The sequence below is a fragment of the Humulus lupulus genome, chromosome 2 (assembly GCF_963169125.1).
Source record: "Humulus lupulus chromosome 2, drHumLupu1.1, whole genome shotgun sequence".
NCBI classification, from domain to species: Eukaryota; Viridiplantae; Streptophyta; class Magnoliopsida; order Rosales; family Cannabaceae; genus Humulus; species Humulus lupulus.
In genome coordinates this window covers 66,835,973-66,862,473 of record NC_084794.1, presented here as the reverse complement: position 1 = coordinate 66,862,473, position 26,501 = coordinate 66,835,973, and the positions used below count along the sequence as shown (strand labels likewise).

Below are 26,501 nucleotides of genomic sequence, written 5' to 3'. Positions count from 1 at the left end.
GGGCGCTTACTCCTCTGGGCTCCCTCGCCACTAGCGAGCACAGTGTCGAGGTCGGAATCCATATCACCTGCACAGCTACACCATATTATGAGATATTCCAAGACAAAACAAGTTAGCATGATGCAGACAGGCAAAGAATAAAAAGACAAGTAGAGAGAAACCTAACTGGAACTCTCCCCCGAGCTCGTGCTCGGCAACCACGTAATTCCCCCATCTTCAAAGGAGGTGGGGGGGGAGTACCTTCCCTATAAGTGGAAGTCAACCTCGAAAGGTCTCTATAATCGTTTGTCCCGTATTGAACGACTTTTTCGTTCCATACATCGTTCAGACTATACATAGTGTCATACTTCCCGAGCCAACTATCAAACCTATGAACCCTCTCATCTACCCAAGACCATACATAAAAATGGTCCCTATCATCCTTACACAGCACTAACCTGTCGGGCTTATGCTTAAGTAGTGAGGGAGACCACATATCCGAGCTAAGGATGACTGTACCTTTATCACTCGAACTCGAGCTGGAGGCTTCATCGTTGGCCTCGTTCCCCGATTGCGGGCTCCTGCGACGTCGAGCTGGGGATGGCGGCTTAGCATTTCGCCTCGGAGGAAGGCTACCAGTTGGGAGAGGCACAAGCTCCCACTGGGTATATTTTTTGTTGGACCAGTCAAATGTGGACTAATCCTTCTCCAGGAGGCCGCAGGCTCGGAGCTTGTCTTCGTGAAGGAGATAGGAGAGGGACCTCCTGTCGTAAGGAAGTTGAAGCAAAGCCTCTTTGTGCTCTTTCATCTCCTTGGTGGGAGTGGGATGACGGTAGTTGGCTGGAAAAATGAACATGTTATGACTAAGGGCGAGCTTAAACAAAACTCAAGCACAAAAAGAAGAAATTTGTTAGATACTTACGAATTCGCCTGAACGAGTAATGTTTGGAAGGAGCCAAGCCATCCGTCCAAAAGAAAGCCTTCTTGAAGTCTGGGGGATGGTTGGGTAGATCCTTAAAGATTTTCTTCTCTTTGGGATAGCTCGAGAGGTAATAGAAGTCGTCCCCTCCCCGAGCTCGGGAGGGATTGCTTTTCAAACAAAAAAGATATAGGATCTCCTTTGGAAAAGGTCCTTCCTACTTTAGCTCGTGGTAGAGCGACTTCAGGGCGGACAGGACCCTGTATGAATTAGTGTTGAGCTGGAAAGGGGCGAGCCCAACGAAGTCCAAGAAGTTCTTGAAAAAGGACTTTAAGGGCAGTAAAGCCCCTGCCCTCATATGTTCCTAGCTCCAGGCCGCATACTTCAACTTGTTGTCAGGGTTCCCATCTCTCGGGGCACGAAAACTTCGCTCGTGGGATGACGGAGCTCGACACCTCAGCAAGCCCGGTAATCCGATGTTATGTAGGGACAAGATGTCGGAGATCTACCCTAATGAAGAGATCAAGCTCCAGTAGTGCTCGGCCTCAAAGAACTCTCTCTTCGAGGTGGGAATGGAGGTTGGCTGCGAGGTAGAAGGGGGGTTTGATGGTTCTCCCATTAGTGAAAATTGGAGGTCCCCCGGCTTGAAAGCGATTGTCACTCTAAGGGTGGGATCGATGGGAATTGACCTGGGATCGGAGTCTGGATCCGGGTATACGGCGACCCTAAGTCTTTTTCTTTTTCCCTCCTCGATCTTGTCGATTTGGCGCCGAAAGTGATCTCGGGTGTCTTCTTGCTCGCGCCTTAGTTGGTGCTCTCGAATTAGACGCTGGTTCCTGGTGAAAGGTGATTCCGGGCTCAGAGCCTTTGGCGAATAAGGAATTGCGAGCTTTGACCCCCACCGCTTTTTCGAGTTATGCGGCATCTAGCAAGAGAAAAAAGGGTGAGGGCCAGACGAACAAGCAGTTAAGAATGAAAATCAGAATGACCTAAGCTCGAATAATCGAGGCTACAAGGCAAACTCGGTCCAAAAGACGAGGCCAGTCTCAGAGCGTATATTTCACAAAAAGAAAGGAAGGTAGATTTATTTTTTAAGATCCCGATATTTCAGGGACAAAAGTTGGCGGTTACTCAAAAAGTGACATTTTTGGGAAACGTGCAATTTACAAAACCCTAATTTTGTACCCAATATCTTGGTGTGCAAGATATGTCATTCGAAATTAAAAAAACTCAGTAAAGGAGCCATTTTTGGGCCTTCTACGCATGATCTGGGTTTGGAACCCGTGATATCAACACTTAAGGCTAACATTTACTAAAACACTCTAATGAGCAAAATTAGTGAAGGGATCAACAATACAAACATGCATTCATGAAAAATATACGGGCATACGAAGCTATGAACAAGGACTTACACAATGCAGTTGGCGAAAATAGGGAGATTGATGACCGAATAAGCGGTTGCAAAAATGATCTCACGAAGTCAAAAAGGCCAACGTTGTTTTGTCTTCTGGGTTTGGAGAACATGTAAGAACTGGTTTCTGGTTTTTTCTTCTTTTCTCTCTGCGAAAGCTTGAAAACGTAATGTTAAAATGAAGAAGATGATGACACTTTTATAGGCCCCAGAGGATACCAAACAGCGAGGTGATCTGGACCATTGGTCAATTTTAGTATTTGATCAAATGGCAAGGGACAAATTGAAGACTGACGCCATAAAGGTGGCAGGCGGATGGACGTGCGTGTGCTATCAAAAGCACTCAAGTACTTTGACCATTTAGTACCTGGTTGACGCATGTCCACACTCAAGTGTTTTCGATGGTACTGTTTCCAAGAGGTGCAGTTCAAAAGTTTCCTTCTCATAGGATTCGAACTGATACTTTTGAGGGGGCAAAATGTTACACCTAGATTTCGAGACCAGAGGTTATGACCTCGAAGACTGGGCTCGTTAAGTGTGAGCTCGAAACGTATGGAAACATAGTATGGTCCAGCTGTATAATCTCTGAAGTAAAACAACGACCTCGAAGATGTGTAACCTCGAAATGCTTTCTGAGTTCGAAATAGCACAATGTTAGGATACATCAGTTATCGATTGTCTTCAGATTAAACGGTCCGAGCTTGGGAAGTGCAAGCTCGAGTGTGATAGCTTCGACAGTGTTTTTTTACTCCGAGTATGTCCTGAAGTAGGGTGGCAAGCTCGTAGCAGTACCATAAGTCTTGATAGCCACAAGGCCGATTGTTGATCTCGAGGACCCAATGAGTCACCTGGGATAGCCCATTACGTATGGATACATTTATTGTTGTATAATCCCAATATTTAATGGATATTATTTAGTCTGTTATCCGTTCCCGATTCTTATGAGACGTTTCCATGTATATATGAGATATTGCATTTAATGTCATTATTTAAATTGATATACATAATATCTTCCTGAAATATGTGGGAATGAACTTTGTAACCTCCCCTATAAATAGAGGAGGAATGACCACTTGTAAGGGATCGATTTCTTTTGACCTGAGAGAAAGCTCTGGGTAATTCATCTCTGAAGAATTTCCAGAAATCTCTAAGTCTTAATAACATAGACTCGTGAACTAGGCAGAGTTAAATGCTGAACCACGTAAAAACCCTCTTGCTTTTCTTTTTTATTCATTTGCTCCCTAGTTTACGTTGTTTAATTACTCTACGATTTAAGTTGACGAAAAGCGACATCAACAAAACCGTTAAACAAGAATTTCCGTTATCTACACATTTTTCATATAGAAGAGATAATAATAATATTTTATAATATTTGAATTTGAATTTAAATATAAATTAATATAATTATAAATATGTAGTCTGATATTAAATATTATTATAATAATAATAATATTTTATAATATTTAAATTTATATTAATATAATTAATAAATATCTAGTATATTCTTAACAAAAAAAAAACTATTAAACTATTAATTTCTATATATAAGAAATAAGAGATATATTCATTTGAATCAAAATTTTAATATTATTTTGTTTTTATTTTAAAATTTTAATGTAGTTAGATTACTTACGTATACCATTATATAATATGATTAAAATAATAAGATAATAAATATGGTATTAGTAGAGTTATCTTAATAGGTAAGTAGGTGAAATAGACATAGTTTATTCAAATCCCACTTATTGCCGTCCCTATCTTAGTAGGTCCTAGAGAAAATAAAATAAAAGAGTTAAAAGTATAAAACTCAAATATTGGAAGGATGTACTTGTAATTTATGTAAAGATGTAGGGCGATAAGTGAAATATAGAAAGCAATGGAAATAAAGCAAATTGGGGTCAATGCCGAACCCTAGAAAACACGGGAAAGAAAGATCCACCAGTTTATGAATCAAATATCTCCAATAAAATCTCTCTCTGGCTATACGCTGTTTTCATCGTCATCTTTAGCTCATCTTCTTCTCAATTTGAAGGTACCTAATCTTCTTCACTCCTATTTAGTTTTCTTTGCAACATTATTTTTTTAATACTTATTTTTGTTTTGAATAAATTATTCAAAATTGTTTGTTTATATTGCAAATTGGGTTTTGGTATCTATATATATTTTTTCTGGGATCTGTGCATGGTGATGTGCGAACTTGAATTCGTTTATGGTTTATATTATTGAACGTTTGACATATGGTGGGCGAGCTAAAGCTGACCAAATTTGTCGGTTTGGAGGGTCTTGTGCATTAGTTATCTAGGTCTATTTATTATTATTTTTTTTTGGGGGGGGGGGGGGGGGGGGGGGGTTCAACGATATCTCGGTTTCATTGTCGAGGCTTGTGGTTTGGGAAAATTTTGGAGATCTATGCGGGCAATTGTTAGGTATTAAGGATTGTAATCGACTACTTTTTGTGATCCTCAGTTTTTATGATGTAGTTCACACCTGTTATTATTGTATTGAAAGCTTATCGGTTGGAGTTTGTTTTAGTAACATTAGTGGGTCTTGGAATTAGAGTATTAAGGTGCCATTGTTGAGTGTTGCATGTGTATTTAAGCACTTTTTCCCCTTCTCATGCTGAGCATAATTGAGAAAGAAACTTTCTTTCAGTTTTTGGTCTGATCTTGTTGAGCTTCTTTGGAATTCATGGTTTGTTTGGTGTTTTTTTTTAATACGACTTATGAATGATTTATTACTTATCTGGAAACAGTTAGCAAGCCTGACATAATAATGGCCGGTCAGAGGAATAGTTATGGAAAGCGTTCTCATTCTGATTATTCTGACAATGGTGGAAATAAAAGGAGAAATTCTGGTGAAGACAGAGAACAGTTTGTCATCGATTCAGAAGATACTGTTTACCGTTATTTGTGTCCTGTTAAGAAGATAGGAAGCATAATAGGGCGAGGAGGGGAGATTGTGAAGCAGCTGAGGTTGGACACAAAATCAAAGATTAGGATTGGAGAGACTGTACCTGGATGTGAAGAGCGTGTCGTTACTATTTATAGTACCAGTGATGAGAGCAATTCTTTTGAAGACAATGGTAGTAATATTTGTCCTGCTCAAGATGCTCTCTTCAGGGTTCATGAAAGGGTTGTTGCTGAAGAACTGCATGGTGATGATGACATGGAAGGAGGTCATCAGGTTACTTGTCGTCTTCTTGTACCGTCTGACCAGATTGGTTGCGTTATTGGAAAGGGAGGGCAGATAGTACAGAACATTCGTAGTGAGACTGGAGCTCAGATTCGTATTCTCAAGGATGAACATCTGCCTCCTTGTGCCTTGAACTCTGATGAGCTTGTACAGGTAAACATGATGAATTTTGTGTTTTTCTCTCAGTCCTGCATTCTCTTGTTGATGATGCATTTTCTTGTGATGTTCTTGATCCGTGTTTTTTGCAATCAAAATTTAAAAGGTCACACACCATGTGCCCTTGCTTGCTTTGAAAGTGCTGGACCTTGATTTAGCTAAAGTTTTTGAAGCACACACCTCATGTTCTTCAATAACTGGTCGAATATTCATTTTGATTCTTGATCTGGAATGATGCGAGGGATTGCATATTCAATTTTGTTCCTGACAACACTATACGAAATGAAAGATTTACTTGGGAGTTTGGACACGTAGATGCTGTTTTGGTGGATAGTTTTGCATGACATGAACACACTATCCCCTCAAAAAAAAAAAAAAAAACCCTTCTTTTCTCTTGAAAGGATGTTCTGTGCTTAGATGAGCAAGCTAACTTAATTCTATCTTTGCACTTCTTTTCAGCTGTGTTTTTTTAGAGTTTTGTTAGTATGTGGTGGTTTAATAATAAATCATTTTAACTTAGAATCTATTAATGCTTATCTTATTCATTATTGGTTTTTGTGGTTCAGATATCTGGTGATTCTCTTGTTGTTAAAAAAGCTCTCTATCAAATTGCTTCTCGCCTCCATGATAACCCATCCAGATCCCAGCATTTGCTTACATCTGCTGTGCCTAATGTATATCCTTCTGGTGGTTCACTTATGGGTCCAAATGCGGGTGCTCCCCTTGTGGGAATAGCTCCATTAATGGGTCCCTATGGAGGATACAAAGGTGATGCTGGAGACTGGTCACGTTCTTTGTACTCAGCTCCGAGGGATGAAGCATCTTCAAAAGAGTTTTCTATCCGCTTGGTATGTCCAACTGGAAATATTGGAGGAGTGATTGGAAAGGGTGGCACTATAATTAATCAGATCAGACAAGAGTCGGGAGCAGCTGTCAAAGTTGATAGTTCCGCTACTGAAGGCGATGATTGTTTAATAACAGTTTCAGCAAAGGAGGTAAAATGTCATGTTTGTTATTTTTCTAGCATTACAAGTGGAAAAATTGTAGGACTAATCTTTGACTAATTCTGTACCATCATAGTTCTTTGAGGATTCATACTCTCCAACTATAGAGGCAGCAGTACGCCTGCAACCAAGATGCAGTGAGAAGGTTGAGAGAGATTCAGGAATTGTTTCATTCACAACTCGTCTTCTTGTTCCTACATCAAGAATTGGCTGCCTTATTGGTAAAGGGGGAGCCATCGTAACTGAAATGAGGAGGGCTACCAAAGCTAATATTCGTATACTGTCAAAGGATAATCTTCCAAAAATTGCGTCTGATGATGATGAGATGGTGCAGGTAATACTTAGTTTTACTGAAGCCTTTTTGATTTGATCATTATCCAGCTTTTTGGTGATTAACAGGGTGGCATGTGATCGCTAACAAATATTGTTTTTGTGAAATTTTTATTGATCAGATTGCTGGTGACCTTGACGTAGCTAAGGAAGCTCTTATACATGTAATTACCCGATTGAGGGCTAATCTTTTTGATAGAGAGGGTGCAGTGTCTACTTTCCTTCCAGTTCTACCATATATTCCTGTGTCGGCAGATGGTTCAGATGGTCTAAATTATGAAAGTAGAGACAGTAAAAGACATGGACGTGGTCATTCTTATTCTGGTGGTTATGGTGGCTCAAGTGATTTGGCATCTTCTGATGGCTATGGAAGTTATGGTGGTTCCCAGGTATTTTTCTGAATGCCAACAGTACACCTAGATATAGTTTAATTTTTACTTGCATCATTAAGGAAAATAACTTTCTGTTTCTGGTTTTTTGGTTGATTATCCCCTTTTGTTGCGTACTTTTTGCAGAATGCATTAAATATTTTTAGCATCTATATATTTGTTATGTCTTTTGCAGTCATTTTTCCTTCCAGTTTGTGAACTTGTTTTGTTTTATTTTATTTTGTATGCAGATTGGTGGCGGTGGTGGAGGCGCTTATGGTGCTTATGGAACTTATTCCTCAGGGCGACCTGGTAGTTCTGGGTAAGAACTTTTTTTTATTTTTTCTTGTTCAGTTTTATTTGTTGCTTTTATATATTTATGTTTTCCCTCATTAAGCTTGTTTGAGTTACTGGGTTTTATCCAATTAATGTTGAATCCCTTCCCTCCAAATGCTTGAAGTTTATGTTGTGTTTTAAACATTTGGTTAACCATTGATTCTAAAAATAGCAATTGATTTAGTTTTCTGTTCCTCAAAATATTGGAAGGTTGAGCGAGGAGCCTAATTAAAAAAAAATCATTTTCTGTGCGATGGAGTTTTGCTAATGTGTTTCTGTATTAAACCCCACCCTTAATTTTTAATTGGAAATAAGAAAAAAGAAGACCCGATTCTCAATTTATCATAGGAAAAGGAAAAAGAATACTCCATTGTTACACGTTATCTTGATTATTAATGTTTTGAGATGCCTCGACCCTGATTTAACCTTCTGATACCAGGTTATCTAGCCAGAACCCTGTTTCTCGACGGAGAAACTATGGTTACTAGAATTTGTTGATGGTTACCTGCCGGCAGGTAGACTACTGTTTTCCGTGATCCCTTTTCTATTCTCTGTTACTTTTGCTGGCATGTCCTCTGGGCCAGTCATAGATTTGTATGTGACAGTTTGATATCATAACCTATCCAATCTCCCTGTGTATAGAGTTCTGATGCACTTGTTTTCCCTTTTTGCCTTTCCCATCCCAACAAAACAGCATGAGATATATGAAGCCCTGAAGCCAGCCTACTGCCTCTTTTGATGAAGCCTTCTGTCTAATAAACTGGAAGACCAGATGAACCAGCGTTTGACAATACTCATGGCCCACCTTGACGCTTCTATTAAATGGACCAAATATATGCGAAGATTTTGTTGACTTTGAAAATTTCCTTGTCCATTAAACCAAATTTGCCAAACTTAGTATCTTGTGTTTCCTAAATCCTAAGTAACCGGCACGGCCTCACTTCTGCTTGTTTTTTCGTGTTGACTTTCCTTAAGATACAAAATCCATGTTGCTCCCAACCTTCAGTAGTCATACATTTTCAATTAAATGTTGCAATTGCTTTTCTTATTTCAGTTATGTAGTCTGAATTTTTCATGGTATTAAATATGGAGTTGATTGTTGATACTTAACCTCTTACTCTGCTGTAGCAGAATCATTATATCATCTGAATTGCAGGCATTGATATGTTGCTCTTGTAAGTTTTATCATTTAGGAGATATGTGAGATCTCGAGTTGAAATTACGTACTTTGCAAAAATATTGGTCTTGGTATAATTTCCATGATATAGTTCCATTTACTAATTTTTTAATTTATTTATTTTTTTATTGTGATTGTGTGTTGAATGAGGTGTGTGGATCAAGTTCAGTAGAATACTGACAAGCAGGTCGTAATTAATACCAAAATTTTCATGGACGTTTGGCTTGAAATTTCAGAACAAGCTGCTAAAGTTCAGGGGGTAAGTTTATTGTGTTTGCTATGGTGGCAGTCACAATATTAGTGTGAAAGGTTATTTTTTGGACTTGAGGTTATTTTGATATTTATTTGTTTGAATATTATTTTTGCTGTGAGTTGGTTTTTTTTATGTAGGGCAGATTGGCAAAATCCACATTGCATGAAGTGGTGAAGATGAGAAGTCTGAAAGAAGTTATGTATCTTTTGGTATATATACACTTTCTTTGTATGTATATTTTTGTATTACGATGTGGGAATACTACATTAATTCATTTGCAGTCTAACTATTGACCCCAAAACGTCAAACGGATCAAGTTGTGAAAATTGCTTCTGCCTGGTCAAGTTATTACTCAGTACAAAGACTGATGTCTGATGCCTATTGGCAATTACGATAAAAATTGTCATTTAACAATCACAAAAGGCAAGATGACTTTGACATTGGCTAGAAAATATTAAACTAAAATAAATAACAATTCTACTCGTTAAATGCGGCAAGTTTGTTAGCTAAGCAACGTGGGATTTTGATGCTACTAATTATGTTGATAAACCATTTAATGTCAAATGGGTTCAGAGTTCTGGCGAGCTTAGCTTAGTGATGATTACTTAATCTCTTTTTATACTCAAAGAAAGGCTCGTGTCATTCATACTTGGTTAAGCTGAAAACACTCCAATTAGTGACGTGTATACATCATCTTTCCCTCTGAAGTGGGTTCTGCCAATCTGGTGTCAAAATGATTCCAGTTAATCCGTAACTAGGAATCTTTACTAGGTTTAGAAATAAAAGAGCTTTCAAAACTTTTTTATTTTTTATTTTTAAACTGTGGATGGCACAATGGGTAGATTTGACTTGACTATGTGGAGAGATGATGACTTGCCCTAATGTTAAAGCTCTGTCCAGCTGGTGATTTTGGACACATGTGAAGCCGCAAACAAGCCAAGCGTCTTGCAGTTATTACTTTAAGTTAGTTTTAGCGGTTGGATTAACATTGATAACTTATCACCAATTATGAACTATCAATGCAAAGTTGTACAACGTTGATATGTTTCCTTTTATATTTTAGGTTCAGTTAGTTAAACCATGAAGAAAATCCTATACTCTTAGCCTTCTATAGAGCCGTGTATGCTTTTTTTTCTTTCCTTTTTTCAAGCTAGCCCCTTTAGAAAAGTGAGGAAATATTTGAAGAAAAAAACAGTACCATATGGAAAAAGGGCCCTTTTGGTATGCCCAATTATTTGTATCAACTCTTGAAATGATGAAGGATATATTTGAAGAAGTTCTCAATGCTGAAAAAGCATTTAGCAGCAGTGGTAATAGTAGAGCTATATACTGGGGGCATGCAGTGTTGAACCTTGCCTGGTTTTTGTGTCTAGTCTTAAATAGAGTAAATCTTTTCAACTACCCTTTACCTACTTTCACTTACTAGTGCTTGGAAGAACTGAATTGAATTCAAGCAATTAAAGTCAGAGAAGAGAAGGGGGGAAATGAATGACTGTATTATGCAAAGTGATATGAGAAACCAGTCAGTACTTAGGTGATGGAGATGAATCAGTAGGGGCTTAATGTGGTATTGGTATCTTCAACTATGCAAAGTCACATCATCCAAAGCCTATGAAAGTGGAACTCTCAAAAAACTATTCATTAATTTCAAACGGGTGAAAGAATTCAGTTCAAGCAGGTCTATCTAGAGATTCCCGTTCTGATGCAAAAGCCTAGCATCATTAATACTTGGAACTGCTAAAGGACCAGAGTCTGAGTCAGTAGTAATAAGCTATAACTCCTATAGGCTCTCTTGCTCTCTATAAATACATAAATATATTTATTTTCTTGCCTTAAAATCTTATTTGTTCATATCCTGCCAAGAGGGCATATTTAGTCCAATAGGCATCTTCTTCTCTATCAGTTAACCAGTATTCATTCACAAACTCCTCTCTTTTTTGGGCCAATGCCTGGTTCTCTTTTTCACAATATTCTATTAGGGAATGGTGCCTTTCTCCTTTGGGAAAAATTGGCTTCTTTCTAGAACTCCATCTGGATTGGTCAAGATTATAAACTAAGATTTTGTTATGCTACAAAGAGATATACATGGAACTTGGTTTTTGGTTCATCTAAAGTCTTGCATGTGGGAATGAGGTAGGTAGTGCAGCCAAGGATGACTTGCCGGCATAACATTACGAGTCATGCTTGAGCTTGGCACCACCATAGTTGATCGGCAAGTCGTCTCTGGCTACGTCACTGCCTCATTTTCTCATGCTAGATCTGCGATGACTGCTTCGTACTGCACCAAGATTGGTGATGACTCATGATCATCCACTATACTACCCAACATGAAATAATAATAGCACTAATAATATTATCACATTGGACACTAACTTGTGTATACATTTATTTCTCAGTTTTGATATAAATACATGAAGTTCTATACTAAATATCTAATTGATTATGCAGGTTTTATTTGCAGATGGAAAGCTCAGATCCTGCTGTGGAAAATTACTGGTAATAAAACAAGCTATAGAGATATATGCTGTATAGGCTGATTGTAGTTCTTTTTCTTCTTCTTAATATGTTTTGAACTTATCATTAAATACTGCATATATAATTAGATTCTTGTTTATATTCTAGTCTCCAGTCTAAAAGGGGGTGTATTTATTATGACCTTTATATAGTAAAAGCTGAACCCAACTTTTTTATACTCTTGCATGAAACTCCCTTCATCTACATAATCATTATAAATGTACCCAAATCAATGCTAAATCTGTAGACACATTCTCATGAGTTATCAACACTTTTTCTAGATTAGACAACATATAGACTTGAAGAAAGAAAAACTAATTGATGATAAGATGGAACAGAATATAATATACCAGATCACATAGTATATAAATCTCTGAAGAAGATTATGATTACATGAAAGAAGTGGATCTAAAGCTGAGAACTTTATATAAGAAATACAAAATAAGTTTCTGTGTGGTTGAAGTTAAAGAGAAATGAAACCTTCCCTGACAAGCAAACCCAACACGAGGACTAGGAGGCCGATTGTGATACCTTCATTTGGAGAGACATATGTTTGTGAATAGGCTGTTAAGGTGATTGTTGCTCCCAACAATCCAATCCAAAAGGCAACCTTGTTCTGATCAAACATTCTCTCTCTCTCTTTCTCTCTTTCTTTTTGTTTTACCTAAAAAAGAAAGCGAGCCCTTTATTTGCTTTACAATTCTGAGGCTAAAGCTAAAGCAATTTGATTGTAATGATTGAAGAGTGATTAATTTGTTTATACTGACATAAACAGCCTGTTAATTGTCCTTTCAAGCTTAGCTTAAGCCCAATAAGGGTCAACCCTCTTCCACCCACCACCATGCTTATTTATTTTTTATTTTTTAATCAAGTCAACTCTATCAATGGACAGATCTAATTGAATAATTTGATTGATGGGACTTTAGTTTTCTTTAATCACAAAGATGTTCATACTTTTAGCTGTATTAACTATTTGATCCTGATTTTCTAGCTTGTAAACATTCAAACCCATCTGCCAACTTGGAACTTGGAAGATTTCTTTGATCAAGGATGATATTAGGCAACACATAATATTGCAGGTTGTATGGTAAATGCCATTGTTTTGTTTGTACTTATCTTTTCTTTTTTTGAAATATTTTATAAGCAAAGCTATGTGTTATGTTTTTCCTAATTAGTAAAAATAAAAAAGATTATTTATGTTTGGATTTTTTTTGAAAGATTATGTCCGGATTATTTTAATGGTTTACTTTTTCTTTTAAGATTAATTCCAACCGAACCTGATAATCAAATTTGAGATGATTTTACACCAAATATCATTTCAACGAGACAGCATATTATATACATATATATGCTCATACATATAGTTGCCTCTCAAATTTGAGGAGAAGGCAAAAAATTATTAAGTATATTTTTTTTACTTTTTAAATATAATACTAATAAAATTTGTTAAATGTATATATATTATAATTATATATTAGTCTATTGGGAGTAATTTTGTATTTTACTAATTAAAGACATTTGTCTCTTTTTTTTCTTTTTCTTTTATGGTCACAAAAAGGGTAGATATTTATACCCATAAACATATAAATACATTATATATATGAATTTATCCTTAAGTAAAATATCTAAAATTTACCCATTTCAATTTTATAATTCTATTTGTAAAATTTTAAGTTTAGTACATTAATTATACAAAAAATCATAAAATATAAAAGTAATTTTATTGTATTTTTTAATTAAAATTTTCCTAAATTTATTATATTTGAGATTGTATTCGACTTTCATATTTTTTATTTAATAATTTATTTTATCAAGAAAAATTTGAATTTATAATTTAAAAAAATTTATTTTCAATTTTTAATAAATTCAGTGTGAAATTTTATTTTATTTTTATATATTTTTTATATAAAAATATGTACAATTCAAACATAGTATAAAAAATATATAAGGTGTAATTATAAATTTATATATATTTATAAAATTAAGTGTATTTATATATTTATGAGATGCAATATCTCCCCTACAAAAAATAGTAATTTAATTAAGATCTAAATTAGGGTTTCATATAACCAAAAAAAAGTAATGGTAAAGGTTACTCTAATATTTCTAAATTTATTGTAATATTTCTGAAAATTGCCATATGTATATATTTTATAAACAAGCTATTTGCTGTAATAATACCGAATCTTTGTAAATAGTTGTGTAATAATTAATTTATTTTTTTGATTACCAATTCTGCGTCAACAATTGTACTCAAATATCAATTCAATTTTTTTTCTCAGTAATAATACTTAAAGAGAAATTATAGGAAATACTTAAATAAGTGCAATATTAGCAAATATTTGGTATGATAACTGTATAAAAATTTGATATAGTACTTAACTACACCTATTAATAAAGATTTAGTATTATTACCATAAAAAAATTAATTTGGTATTTATAAAATTTAATATTATTATCATTAAAATACTAATTTATTACTTAAGTACAACTATTTAAATAAATATTAGTATTATTGCCCCAGTGAAAATATACACTTACGCGCTCTTTGTTAGTGCTATATATATTATATGACATACTATGACCCTGTATGACTAAGCTTCTTTAAGCTCTTTTAGTTTATAGTATTAAAAATATTATTTTGAAGGTGTTTTAAGTAAAAAATAATTTTTTTTAATTCATATCTTTTTGGAGAAGCTAGGAGACCAAATAGACTTTTGAGATTCTATTTTTTAAATAAGAATAATTTTTATTGTTACTTGTAATTTTCGACTAAAAGAGCATTGAGATTACCTCATATGGAAAGTGATCTCCTCAATACGTGTCAAGCCCTGGTACTTAGAGAGCATTCAGTTAGCAAAAAACATACTTCATAACTTCACTCCATGTCCATGAGGCAAAGTGAGTGTCACTGAGTACCTACAAGTTATGCAGTGTTGGAACCTTTTGTTATGAATTATTAAAAATTGATACATTTGTGTGTCATATGGGAAAAGTCCCACATGGATTTGGAACACTTTTCATAGAGTGTATATATATTGCAAGTGCAATGACTTGGGGTGTGCCCCAAGGGGTACCCAGTTTTGTGCGAATGGGTGAGGACTCACACACTTGACCACCACACGCGCGCCGCTGTCCGACCGACCTGAGCTGGTGGGTGGTTTTATTTTTTTTAAACAAAGGTATCTAAACGTTTATATCATCTTATTTAAATTGATTTTTAAAACGTTCATTTTAATAATACCAAAAACGGTTTTTTTTTTTAGCCGTTTTAATCCTTAATCCTCCTCTGATTTATTAAAGAAAAAAAAACGTTTATGACCGTTTTGGGGGTTTCTCTGTGTATAAATAAGATAGAACCATTTTGGAAAAAATAGAACAAAAAAAAAACACAGAGTTCTTTCTTGGTTCTACGAAATTTCTTAGAGAGCAATTTTATAGAGGGTGTACAAGAACGATCCTCTCGGTGCAGGGAGGATTCGTACAGAGGCTGTTTTATCCTGGGGACGGCGTGGTTGATAAACTGTCGTGCACACTTGGGGCAGAGCCGCGAAACGTCTTAAAGAGAGCGACTTTGTCCGCGACTCAGCCAGAAAATTTTGTTCGGTAAATTCGTTCCATTTTATTTTTCTATTGTGGAATATCAATTTTAAGACGTTCTGTTCTGCTATGGCTGCGACCGATGAATTTTCTGGTTCTACCTCTGTTGATATTAACAAACCATTTCGCTTTGAGGGTTTGCACTTTAAGCGTTGGAAATAGAAGATGCTTTTTTATCTGACCATGAAGAAGGTGGCGTTTGTGCTCACTGCTCTGAAGCCGGTTGTCCCTGAAGCCTCGACCGACAAGGGCAATCAGACTGAACGTGAGAAGCAACAGAAGGACTTGGACTCATGGGTGGAAAACGATTTCCTATGTAAGAATTTTATTCTTAACGGTTTATCTGATGATCTATATGACTATTATAACTCAGACAAGTCAGCAAAGGAGATTTGGGAGGCGCTGCAAAAGAAATACGATACAGAGGAGGCGGGGACTAAAAAATATGCTGTTAGTCGCTACCTGAAGTATCAGATGGTTGATGACAAATCTGTGGAGGCCCAATCTCACGAAATTCAGAAAATTGCTCATGAGATTATCTCGGAAGGTATGGCCCTTGATGAACAGTTTCAAGTTGCTGTTTTAATTGACAAATTACCTCCTTCCTGGAAGGACTTTAAAAATGTTCTCAGGCATAAGACTAAGGAATTTTCCTTAGAAAGTTTGATCACCCGCCTTCGTATCGAGGAGGAAGCAAGGAAACAAGACCAGAAAGAAGAGGTGCTTGTTGTCTCTAACAGCATCCCTAAGAAGCCCACACCTGCGGTTCTGAAGCCAAATGGCAAAACTTTTAAGAATCAGAACCGCAACTCGAATTCAAATTCCAACCGCAACGGGAATTCAAATCCCAACCGCAACAACCAGCACAATCCTCGAAACAACAATCAGAATTGGAACCATAACAGGAACCAACATGGAAGGCAGCAGCCTCCACCTAAACAGAATGAATCTGGACAATTCCTTTGTTACGTTTGTAACAAGCCAGGTCATATGGCACGTAAGTGTAGGAACAAGCCAAGCACTACTCCGCAGGCTAACTTGTCTGAAGAAGCTTTTATAGCTATGATTTCTGAGATCAACCTTATTGGTGGATCAGATGGGTGGTGGGTAGACACTGGCGCTTCTCGCCATGTCTGCTATGATCGTGCTATGTTTAAAGCATACACTGCTGCTGATGATAAGAAAGTGCTGTTGGGAGATTCCCACACCACTATTGTTGCTGGGATGGGAAATGTGGAGCTTAAGTTTACCTCAGGAAAGACTTTATTACTGAAAGATGTAATGCATACTCCTGAGATGAGAAAGAATCTGGTTTCTGGTTTTCTGCTTAATAAGGCTGGGTTTACTCAAACTATTGGGGCTGATTTGTACACCATCACTAAGAATGGTATTTTTGTTGGGAAGGGTTATGCTACTGATGGTATGTTTAAGTTAAATGTTGAATCCAATAAAGTTTCTCCTTCTGCTTATATGTTGTGTGATTTTAATGGTTGGCATGCTAGACTTTGTCATGTTAATAAGCGCATTATTAAGAACATGAGTAACATAGGACTGATTCCTAAAGTGTCAGAAAATGATTTTGAAAAATGTGATTTTTGTAGTCAAGCAAAAATAACTAAGACTCCTCATAAATCTGTTACTAGAGAATCTGAGCCACTAGATTTAATTCATTCAGATATTTGTGAACTTGACGGAACGTTAACTAGGAATGGTAAACGTTATTTTATCACTTTTATTGATGATTGTTCTGACTTTACTTATGTGTACTTGATGAAAAATAAAAGTGATGCGCTTGACATGTTCAAATTATTTGTGACTGAAATTGAGAATCAATTCAATAAGAAAATTAAAAGGTTTCGTAGTGATAGAGGAACTGAATATGATTCAAGCATGTTTATTGAGTTTTATAATTCACATGGCATTGTACACGAAACCACTGCACCATATTCACCTGAAATGAACAGTAAAGCTGAAAGGAAGAATCGAACTTTTACTGAATCTGTTGTGGCTATTTTATTAAATTCTGGTGCTGCATCTCATTGGTGGGGTGAAATTCTTTTGACTGTTTGTTATGTGCTAAATAGAGTTCCTAAGTCTAAAAGTAAAGTTTCACCTTATGAGATCTTGAAAAATAGGCAACCTAACCTGTCTTATTTTAGAACTTGGGGTTGTCTGGCTTATGTTCGTATTCCTGATCCCAAGAGAATTAAACTAGCAAGTAGAGCCTATGAATGTGTATTTATCGGATATGCAATTAATAGTAAAGCATATAGGTTCTATGATTTAAATGCGCATGTTATTGTGGAATCAAATGATGCTGATTTTTATGAACATAGATTCCCTTTTAAATTGAGAAATAGTGGGGGCGCATCTACTAGCAACATTCCTGTGATTATGAATAATGAACATATTGAGGATAGAGAATCAGAACCTAGGAGAAGTAAGAGAACTAGAGTTGCTAAAGATTATGGTTCTGATTTCTGTGTCTATACATTAGAAGAGGATCCTGCTAACCTCCAAGAAGCCTTGTGCTCTCTAGATGCTGACCTCTGGCAAGAAGCAATAAATGATGAGATGGAGTCTCTTGAGTCTAACAAAACGTGGCACTTAGTTGATTTACCTCCTGGTTGTAAGCCTATAGGTTGTAAGTGGATCTTGAAAAAGAAATTGAAACCCGATGGTATTGTTGAAAAATACAAGGCTCGTTTGGTAGCCAAGGGTTTTAGGCAGAGAGAGAACATAGATTTCTTTGACACCTTTTCACCTGTTACGAGAATAACATCCATTAGAGTTTTGATTTCCCTAGCTGCAATTCACAATCTAGTTGTTCACCAAATGGATGTTAAGACTGCTTTTTTTTTAATGGTGAATTAGAAGAAGAAATCTATATGGATCAACCGGAAGGGTTTGTGATCCATGGCCAGGAACATAAGGTTTGCAAGTTAGATAAATCTCTGTATGGTCTTAAGCAGGCACCTAAGCAATGGCATGAGAAATTTGACAATTTAGTTATCTCACATGGATTTAAAGTAAATGAAAGTGACAAATGTATCTATTACAAATCTGATAATGACATTTGCACTATTGTATGTCTATATGTGGATGACTTGCTCATATTTGGTTCGAATATCCATGCTGTGAATGTTGTGAAATCTCTTTTGTGTGCTAACTTTGATATGAAGGACCTCGGAGAAGCGAATGTAATCCTTGGTATTAAGATTACTAGGTCCGAAAAGGGAATTTCTTTGGATCAATCTCACTACATTGAGAAGATTCTAAAGAAATACGATTACTTTGATTGTAAACCTGCTTGCACACCATATGATCCAAGTGTAAAGTTATTTAAGAACACTGGTGACGGTGTAAGACAATCTGACTATGCGAGCATCATTGGCAGTCTTCGATATGCCACTGATTGTACTAGACCCGACATTGCCTATGTCGTGGGATTATTGTGCAAGTTTACTAGCAGACCTAGTATAGAGCATTGGCATGCTATTGAAAGGATCATGAGATACCTAAAGAGAACCATGAACCTTGGATTACATTATCAGAAGTTTCCAGCTGTTCTCGAAGGTTATAGTGATGCAGACTGGAACTCTCTGTCTGATGACTCCAAAGCAACAAGTGGCTATATCTTTAGTATAGCTGGTGGAGCTGTTTCTTGGAAATCAAAGAAACAGACTATTTTGGCACAGTCCACCATGGAGTCAGAAATGATAGCACTAGCTACAGCTAGTGAAGAAGCAGGTTGGCTGAGAAGCCTGCTAGCTGAGATCCCTTTATGGGAAAAACCGATACCAGCTGTGTTGATCCACTGCGATAGTACCGCGGCTATTGCAAAAATTCAGAACCGTTATTACAATGGTAAGAGACGACAGATACGTCGTAAGCATAGTACTGTTAGAGAGTTTCTCTCAACAGGAGCTATTAGAGTGGATCATGTACGCACTGATGATAACCTAGCAGATCCTTTGACGAAAGGATTAGCTAGAGAGAAAGTCCATAAAACATCGAAGGGAATGGGACTATTGCCCTTAGAATGATGAATCACTCATGATGGTAACCCAACCTAAAGACTGGTGATCCCAAGAACTAGGTTCAATGGGTAATAACAAGTTGTGAAGTGATATGAGTTGAATCATGCTATTTCCATTAAAGCAAATAGAAGCATGAATTCCTGAAGCGATGAGAGGATGAGTTAATAGAAACTCTTAATGAGATCAATACTCTATGTGGAGTGGAGTACCGAGCTACAGGAGTACTCTTGATAGACTCACCTACGTGAATGTGGAAGTGGGGCCGCTTCCTATGGAATTTGGGCAAAATTTCTAGAGCATTCACTATACTGGGATAGACGTGCATGGCCATTAACGCACGGGCTGTTTTGATTACACCCTTGAAAGGTTGGTGCGTGGTACGATGTTAGAAATAGAGTTCAAGACTACGTGTCACTCTAGTATAATCTAAATCGTATTCACTACGCAAATGTTCAAATCGAAAGATACATTTGTTTATGCACAATCTTATAGATTCTGAAATTGCTCAAGAAAATATTTTTAAAAATTCAAGTGGGGGATTGTTGGAACCTTTTGTTATGAATTATTAAAAATTGATACATTTGTGTGTGATATGGGAAAAGTCCCACATGGATTTGGAACACTTTTCATAGAGTGTATATATATTGCAAGTGCAATGACTTGGGGTGTGCCCCAAGGGGTACCCAGTTTTGTGCGAATGGGTGAGGACTCACACACTTGACCACCACACGCGCGCGCCGCCGTCCGTCCGACCGAGCTGGCTGGCGGGTGGGTGGGTGGTGTCGTATTAACGTTTTATTTTTTTTAAACAAAGGTATCTAAACGTTTATATCATCTTATTTAAATTGATTTTAAAACGTTCATTTTAATAATACCAAAAGCGGTTTTATTTTTACTAAAACGTTTTTTTTTAGCCGTTTTAATCCTTAATCCTCCTCTGATTTATTAAAGAAAAAAAAAACGTTTATGACCGTTTTGGGGGTTTCTCTGTGTATAAATAAGATAGAACCATTTTGGAAAAAATAGAACAAAAAAAAAACACAGAGTTCTTTCTTGGTTCTACGAAATTTCTTAGAGAGCAATTTTATAGAGGGTGTACAAGAATGATCCTCTCGGTGCAGGGAGGATTCGTACAGAGGCTGTTTTATCCTGGGGACGGCGTGGTTGATAGACTGCCGTGCACACTTGGGGCAGAGCCGCGAAACGTCTTAAAGAGAGCGACTTTGTCCGCGACTCAGCCAGAAAATTTTGTTCGGTAAATTCGTTCCATTTTATTTTTCTATTGTGGAATATCATGCAGTGACAAAGTCCAAGGAAAGTTATGAGGATTTTGACCCTAAAGGAAAGTCCAAGTGACGGAGTTCGAGCAAAACATGTGTTCTTGGAAGCTCTCGACACCTAGCAAGAATACTATGATCACGTGTCCACTTGAGAGACACGGGGACCACCTTAATACATGTGCCTACCTACTTCTGACATAAGTGTTGGTTACCTTGGGATGTGGGTGTCCCCTCCTTACAACCGACAAAGTGGGAGGTTAGAGAGGCAAAATCATCTTTGGGAATAGGCGATCTGTCGCCTGACACTGTTACCTTTATCCAGAACGTAGTCGTACAAACGTACGCCTGGAAGAGTTGCTCAGAAGGAAGAGAAGAAACCATTTGCATGGTGGACAAGTTAGAGCCAACTCATAAGTTGCACTTAGCATAATTTACTTCCATTTCTTGTTGTAATCAATGTATTAATCTTATAATTACCACTTTCAAGGTACTAAGCTCGAATTAGCGAGCCCTAATCCCCCATGCACCCATAAAAAGGGTTGGAAACTCATTCTAAAACCAAGCCAACTGATGCATACAAAAACGCTACTAAATTACAATCTTAGAGAGAACTTGAACATTTGCAAGCTCTTAAGTCAATAATACTCATTTGTGGACTAAGCTTAATTGATAAGCTGAAACATGTAAAATTCTAATTATCATTTATACCTTTCATATCTCTAATTCTTGTTGATGAAATCTCTCATCAATATTTATAATTTCTAATTTAGTCATAAAATATTTTTTTTATTGATATCCAAATACTTTAAAAAGAATTTTTTTATTAAAAAAGAATTTTATATAATAATTATCCAAATAGAAAAAATAAGCTAATCTCACCTAGTCAAACTTGTTCTACATAATTACATTATTCATATACTAATGTTGCATTTAAAAAAAAACACACACACACACCTCACTTGGGTACAAAATTTTAACACCGAAAAGGAATATATAAATTGAAATGCCACGCTCCACAAGTAACTCGCAAGGCACTGGCCTAGTCTGTCTTTGCCGCTACCGACGATTCCCACTGCGACATTTCCACAAGCACCTACTATGCGTATATCACATACATATAGATGAGACCAAGGGCCGCCATTTCTGAAGTTCTTTTTAATGTGAGGCCTCAAGCTCTCTCATCTCTCTCACTCCGCAAGCTCCACATCGGTTCGCTTTCCTATGTCTTCCTAAATTTTCTAAGTAAGCTTCGCTTCTCGACCACCCCGTCTATTTTGGAGTCTTTATCACCATCAACTGCAACCCACATAGATCTACAATCAGTTTGCTTCACTGGCATTGCTCAGTCAATCATATCTAGATGTTCCCATTTTCTAGAGAATAACAATGGTAAAACCTTTGCGAACGCTTCTTTGAAAGAACTTCTTCGAGAGATTTCGGATATCGTTCCCGAATATACGCGTAATTTTCGGCGAGTTTCGGAGCTCAAACCTGAAGATGTGCTTCAAATATTACTGGGTTTTCAGTTTGAGGGTGGGAAAGTTGGATTTGGAGCTAGGAAGGTTGAACCCTTGTGGGAGTTGTTCAAGTGGGCTAACGAACAAAGTAAGGATTTTGAGCATCTTCCTCAGTCATGCGAGGTCATGGCTCGGATGCTTGTCCGGGCGGGGCTGCTTAAAGAAGTTGAAATCTTGCTCTTTTCAATTGAGAGGCGAGGAATTTCGATGGATTGTCATGAGGTTTTCAGTTATATGATTGAGGAGTATGCTGGTAGAGGTGAATTAGAGAGTGCTGTTTCTATTTATGATCGAATGAAGCGACTTGGTTTTGCTCCTTCATTGTCGTGTTACTGTATTCTTCTAGATCATTTGGTTCGAATAAAGAAAACCCACCTGGCTTTGCGAGTTTGTTTGGATATGGTTGAGATGGGCATTGATTGGAATGAGATGATGAAGGCAACTCTTCATAATGTCACTAGACTACTTTGTGTAGATGGAAAGATTCAAGAGGCAAGAAATCTTGTCAAGACGGTTATGGCTTGTGGATACAAGCTTAGTAACTCTGCTATTAATGACATTGTTTTCGGGTATTGTGAGAAGAGGGACTTCGATGATGTGCTAAGTTTCTTTTTTGAATTACAATGTCCACCGGATATTTTGGCTGGGAATAGAGCTATACATTCTCTGTGTAGCTATTATGGCACAGAAATGGCAGAACAATTCATGCATGAGTTGAAATTTTTTGGTTTCATTCCTGATGAGATAACCCTCGGCATCTTGATTGGTTGGAGTTGCCACGAAGGGAATTTAAAGAATTCCTTTGTTTATGTTGCAGAGATATTTGCTAAAGGTTTACAACCCCATATATGTTCTTACAATGCTCTCATTGGAGGGTTGTTTTTGAAAGGTATGTGGAAACATGCTCGGGACGTTTTTGATGAAATGGTGGAGAGGGGAACAACTCCAGATCTATCAACTTTTAGAATTCTTTTAGCAGGCTATTGTAAAGCTAGGCAATTCGATGAAGTGAAGAGGATAATTTGTGGGATGGAGAACTGTGGTATAGTGCATAATCTATCATTGGAGGGTCAACTGTCTAAAGCTTTTTCAGTTTTGGGCTTTGATCCATTAGCCGTGAGTCTAAAAAGGGATAATGGTGTGGGACTCTCTAAAACAGAATTCTTTGACAATCTTGGCAATGGACTTTACTTAGATACCGACCTTGATGAGTATGATGGGAGAGTTACAGGGATTCTAGAAGATAGCCTAGTGCTTGATTATAACTCACTTATAGAAAAAGATTGTAACCATGGAAACCTGAAAGGTGCACTAGCTTTAGCAGATGACATGGTTCAATGGGGACAAGAATTGTCTTTGTCCGTGTTCTCTACTTTATTGAAAAGGCTGTGTGCTTCACGATACCATATTAAGGTTTTTACAAATATTCTTGAGAAAAATATGAAGTTGGTTAATTTGCTTGACCAAGAAACTCTAAATTTACTTGTCCAGCTGTACTACTGCAAGAGAGGATGGAGATTCAATGGGAAGATAGTTTGGGACAGCATGCTGCACAGGCATCTAAAACTCAATAACGAGACATACACTGCTGTAATAACAGGTGTTTGTAAAATGGGAAATTTTAGGGATCTTCATGGTTGGTGGGTTATTGCCCGAGAAGAGAGGTGGGTGCCAGGGCTTGAGGAATGTAAATCTCTTTTGGAATGCCTTTGCAATAAGGGAATGCTAAATGAAGTGCTGGAGCTTTTCGAAAACATGATGGTGTCTTTTCCTCACACAAGGTTAGATGTTTGTCATCTGTTTATTGAAATGCTCAGTTTTGCAAGTTTTACTAGAGTGGTACATTCATTGCTAGAAGAACTAAATGAGCGGGGTTGTGTAATGGATCATGTAGCTTACAGTCATCTTATAAGAGGAATGTGTGAGGAGGCAAGATTTTCTGAAGCTTTAAAAATATTGGAGTGTATGCTGGCTAAAAATTTAGCCCCATGTTTGGATGTTGCTGTTATATTAATTCCTAAGCTGTGCAAGGCTAGTAGACACAAGAAAGCTATTGCCTTAAAAGAGGTTTTGTTGAGCAAGGAATCATCATCTTTGCTGCTTGTGAATAATGCATTGTTACAAGGGTTTTGCATGACATGTAAGGTTGGAGAAGCAGCCAGTCTATTCCAAGAAATGTCATTGAAGGGGATAGCTTCAGATGCCGAAACTTATAATATTCTGGTTCAAGGCCATTGCAAGGTCAAGAACATCAGGAAAGTTGAGGAGCTTCTTGGTGTCACTATTAGAAAAAAATTTGACCTTTCAATCTCAGCGTACCGAAATTTGGTGCGCTTAATGTGTATGGAGGGCGAGGTCTCTTGTGCACTAAAGCTGAAGGAACTTGTGCTTGGACAAAGCAAGTCGCATGACCTTGTTATTAACAACATTTTGATTTTTTCTCTCTTCTCTACCGGGAACAGTTTGTTTGTAAACGAAGTTGTGGATGATTTGCAAAAGAAGAAATTGCAACTAGATGAAGTCTCCTACAATTTTCTTGTGTATGGGTTTTATGAGTGTAAAGACGTGTCAAGTGCTTTTCAGTATCTATCTACTATGTTGTCTAAGGAACTCAGACCGAACAACCGCAGCCTGAGAGCAGCTGTATTGGCCCAATGTAATGGTGGGGAGCTTGAGAAAGCCTTAGAGTTGAGTCGGGAGATGGAACTAAGGGGCTGGGTTCATGATTCCATCATTCAAAACGCAATTGTGGAGGGCCTTCTTTCTTATGGTATGGTTCAAGAAGCAGAAAATTTTCTGGACAGACTTGTAGAGAAACATCTAATTCCTGATAGCATCAATTACGACAACCTTATTAAGTGTTTTTGCTCACATGGAAGACTAAGCAAGGCAGTTAACCTTCTGAACATAATGTTAAAGAAAGGCAATCTTCCAAGTTCTACCAGTTATGATTCTGTAATTAGCTCTTGCTGCTCAAGTAACTGCCTCAATGAAGCTCTAGATTTTCATGCTGAAATGCAGGAAAAGGGTCTTAAGCCGAGCGTCAGTACAATGAACATAATTGTCCATCACCTTTGCCAAGATGGACGAACAATGGAAGCAGAAAGGATTTTGATTTCTATGGCTCATGTTGATGAAACTCCAAGCAGGGAGATGTTCTCCTCTGTAATCAATAGGTATCACTTCGAAAACAATCACAGGAAGGCATCTGAGCTTGTCCGGGTGATGCAGCGCAGCGGTTATGAACCAGACTTCAAGACACATTGGTCTCTCATCACCAATCTAAGAAATTCATTTGACAAAAACACAAACAAAAGCAGCAGCAGCAGCCAAGGCTTCCTGTCAAGGCTTCTTTCTGAAAGCGGATTCTCTAGGAAAAACTGATTCAGAGATCAAGTTGGGATAACACAAGCACAACGAAGGTTTGATTAATAAATGTTAATTATTTTTCATGTGATTTTTATTTTGGTCTCATATAATTACTTTTTGCAACTTCGGCTAAGATGGTCATTCTTTTGTGCTATATATAGACTAGACTGCTATAAAAGGTGTTTAATTGAATGTATACGACTCAGTTGTATCTCTGAAAAACTTGTACATTTCATGTGTATACCCGAGAACTAATGTAACATTGTTTCACAAAGATTTTGTCTTCTAACAAGCTTTGAGTAGAATGGTTATCGTTCGATTGATGATGATCCACACATCTAATAGCTATAGGTCTCGTTTGAAAATTATAATATGATAGTGAGATTTTTTTAATTTTTTTTTAAAAGAAAGGTATTAAATTGAATTAACAATAATAAGACGAAAAAAAGACAGAAATTTGGTCATTTATTAATAAGTATTAGACTGACGTATACTAGGATGGATAGATAATTCTACATATAAAATTATTCTAAGTTATTTAGTAGAGGTTTGTAGAGACTAAATTATTTTATATTAGAGGACTAATTATATTTTCAATATCCTTACTATTATTAGAAAAAAAAAGTGAAGCCAATTTAATAATCAAGTTACAAATCTAACCAAACCTTCAAGCATATAAAAAAATCAATTTTTTTACATGGTTTAACTAAATTTTCCCATCCCAACTTATGTCCTATTGGACTAGTCCATTGAAAAGCTCAACCACCATAGTAATACTTATAAAAATAAATATATTAAAACTCTATACTAATTTTAGGGCCCTCTAGGATTGACATGAAAGACTTTTTGTATCACTCCTGCTCAAGTCATAATAAGTAAGGAGTGTTGTGAAAAATGCCTACTTTGCGTCGGAAAAGTGGAATTTAAAATAATATTTATGTCTCAACCTGAGAAACGTAAAAATGGGTCCAACTGGATCATTTTCACGTCCCACAATATAGGATGTGGAAGACTTTTTATTTTTTAATTTGTTAATAACTTTCACGTCCATTAATG

The 26,501-nt window shown here is 36.8% G+C and overlaps 2 protein-coding genes across 9 annotated transcripts; both read left to right on the top strand.

Annotated features, from left to right (window-relative positions):
• The first annotated feature begins 4,183 nt into the window (after nt 1–4,183).
• LOC133817973 (RNA-binding KH domain-containing protein RCF3) lies at nt 4,184–12,856 on the top strand. Of its 8 annotated transcripts, none has more exons than XR_009885753.1 (11): nt 4,184–4,341; nt 5,062–5,654; nt 6,224–6,652; nt 6,738–6,995; nt 7,114–7,380; nt 7,611–7,681; nt 8,135–8,210; nt 9,023–9,131; nt 9,268–9,334; nt 11,574–11,621; nt 12,631–12,856. XR_009885753.1 is itself a non-coding variant. In XM_062250645.1 (8 exons), the coding sequence occupies exons 2-7, from the start codon at nt 5,082–5,084 to the stop codon at nt 8,181–8,183; spliced, it is 1,647 nt and encodes a 548-aa protein (XP_062106629.1). In that variant the 5' UTR covers nt 4,184–4,341; nt 5,062–5,081; the 3' UTR covers nt 8,184–8,210; nt 9,023–9,451. The 8 variants fall into 8 exon arrangements, 3 of the variants coding, with proteins under 3 accessions (XP_062106629.1, XP_062106630.1, XP_062106628.1); XR_009885754.1 differs by having other exon boundaries at nt 9,263–9,334; XR_009885750.1 differs by having other exon boundaries at nt 9,023–9,334.
• An 8,647-nt stretch (nt 12,857–21,503) lies between these two features.
• Nucleotides 21,504–25,719, top strand: LOC133817972 (pentatricopeptide repeat-containing protein At5g15280, mitochondrial). The gene has a single exon (XM_062250643.1). The coding sequence runs from the start codon at nt 21,681–21,683 to the stop codon at nt 25,458–25,460; it is 3,780 nt and encodes a 1,259-aa protein (XP_062106627.1). The 5' UTR covers nt 21,504–21,680; the 3' UTR covers nt 25,461–25,719.
• The last annotated feature ends 782 nt before the right edge of the window (nt 25,720–26,501 follow it).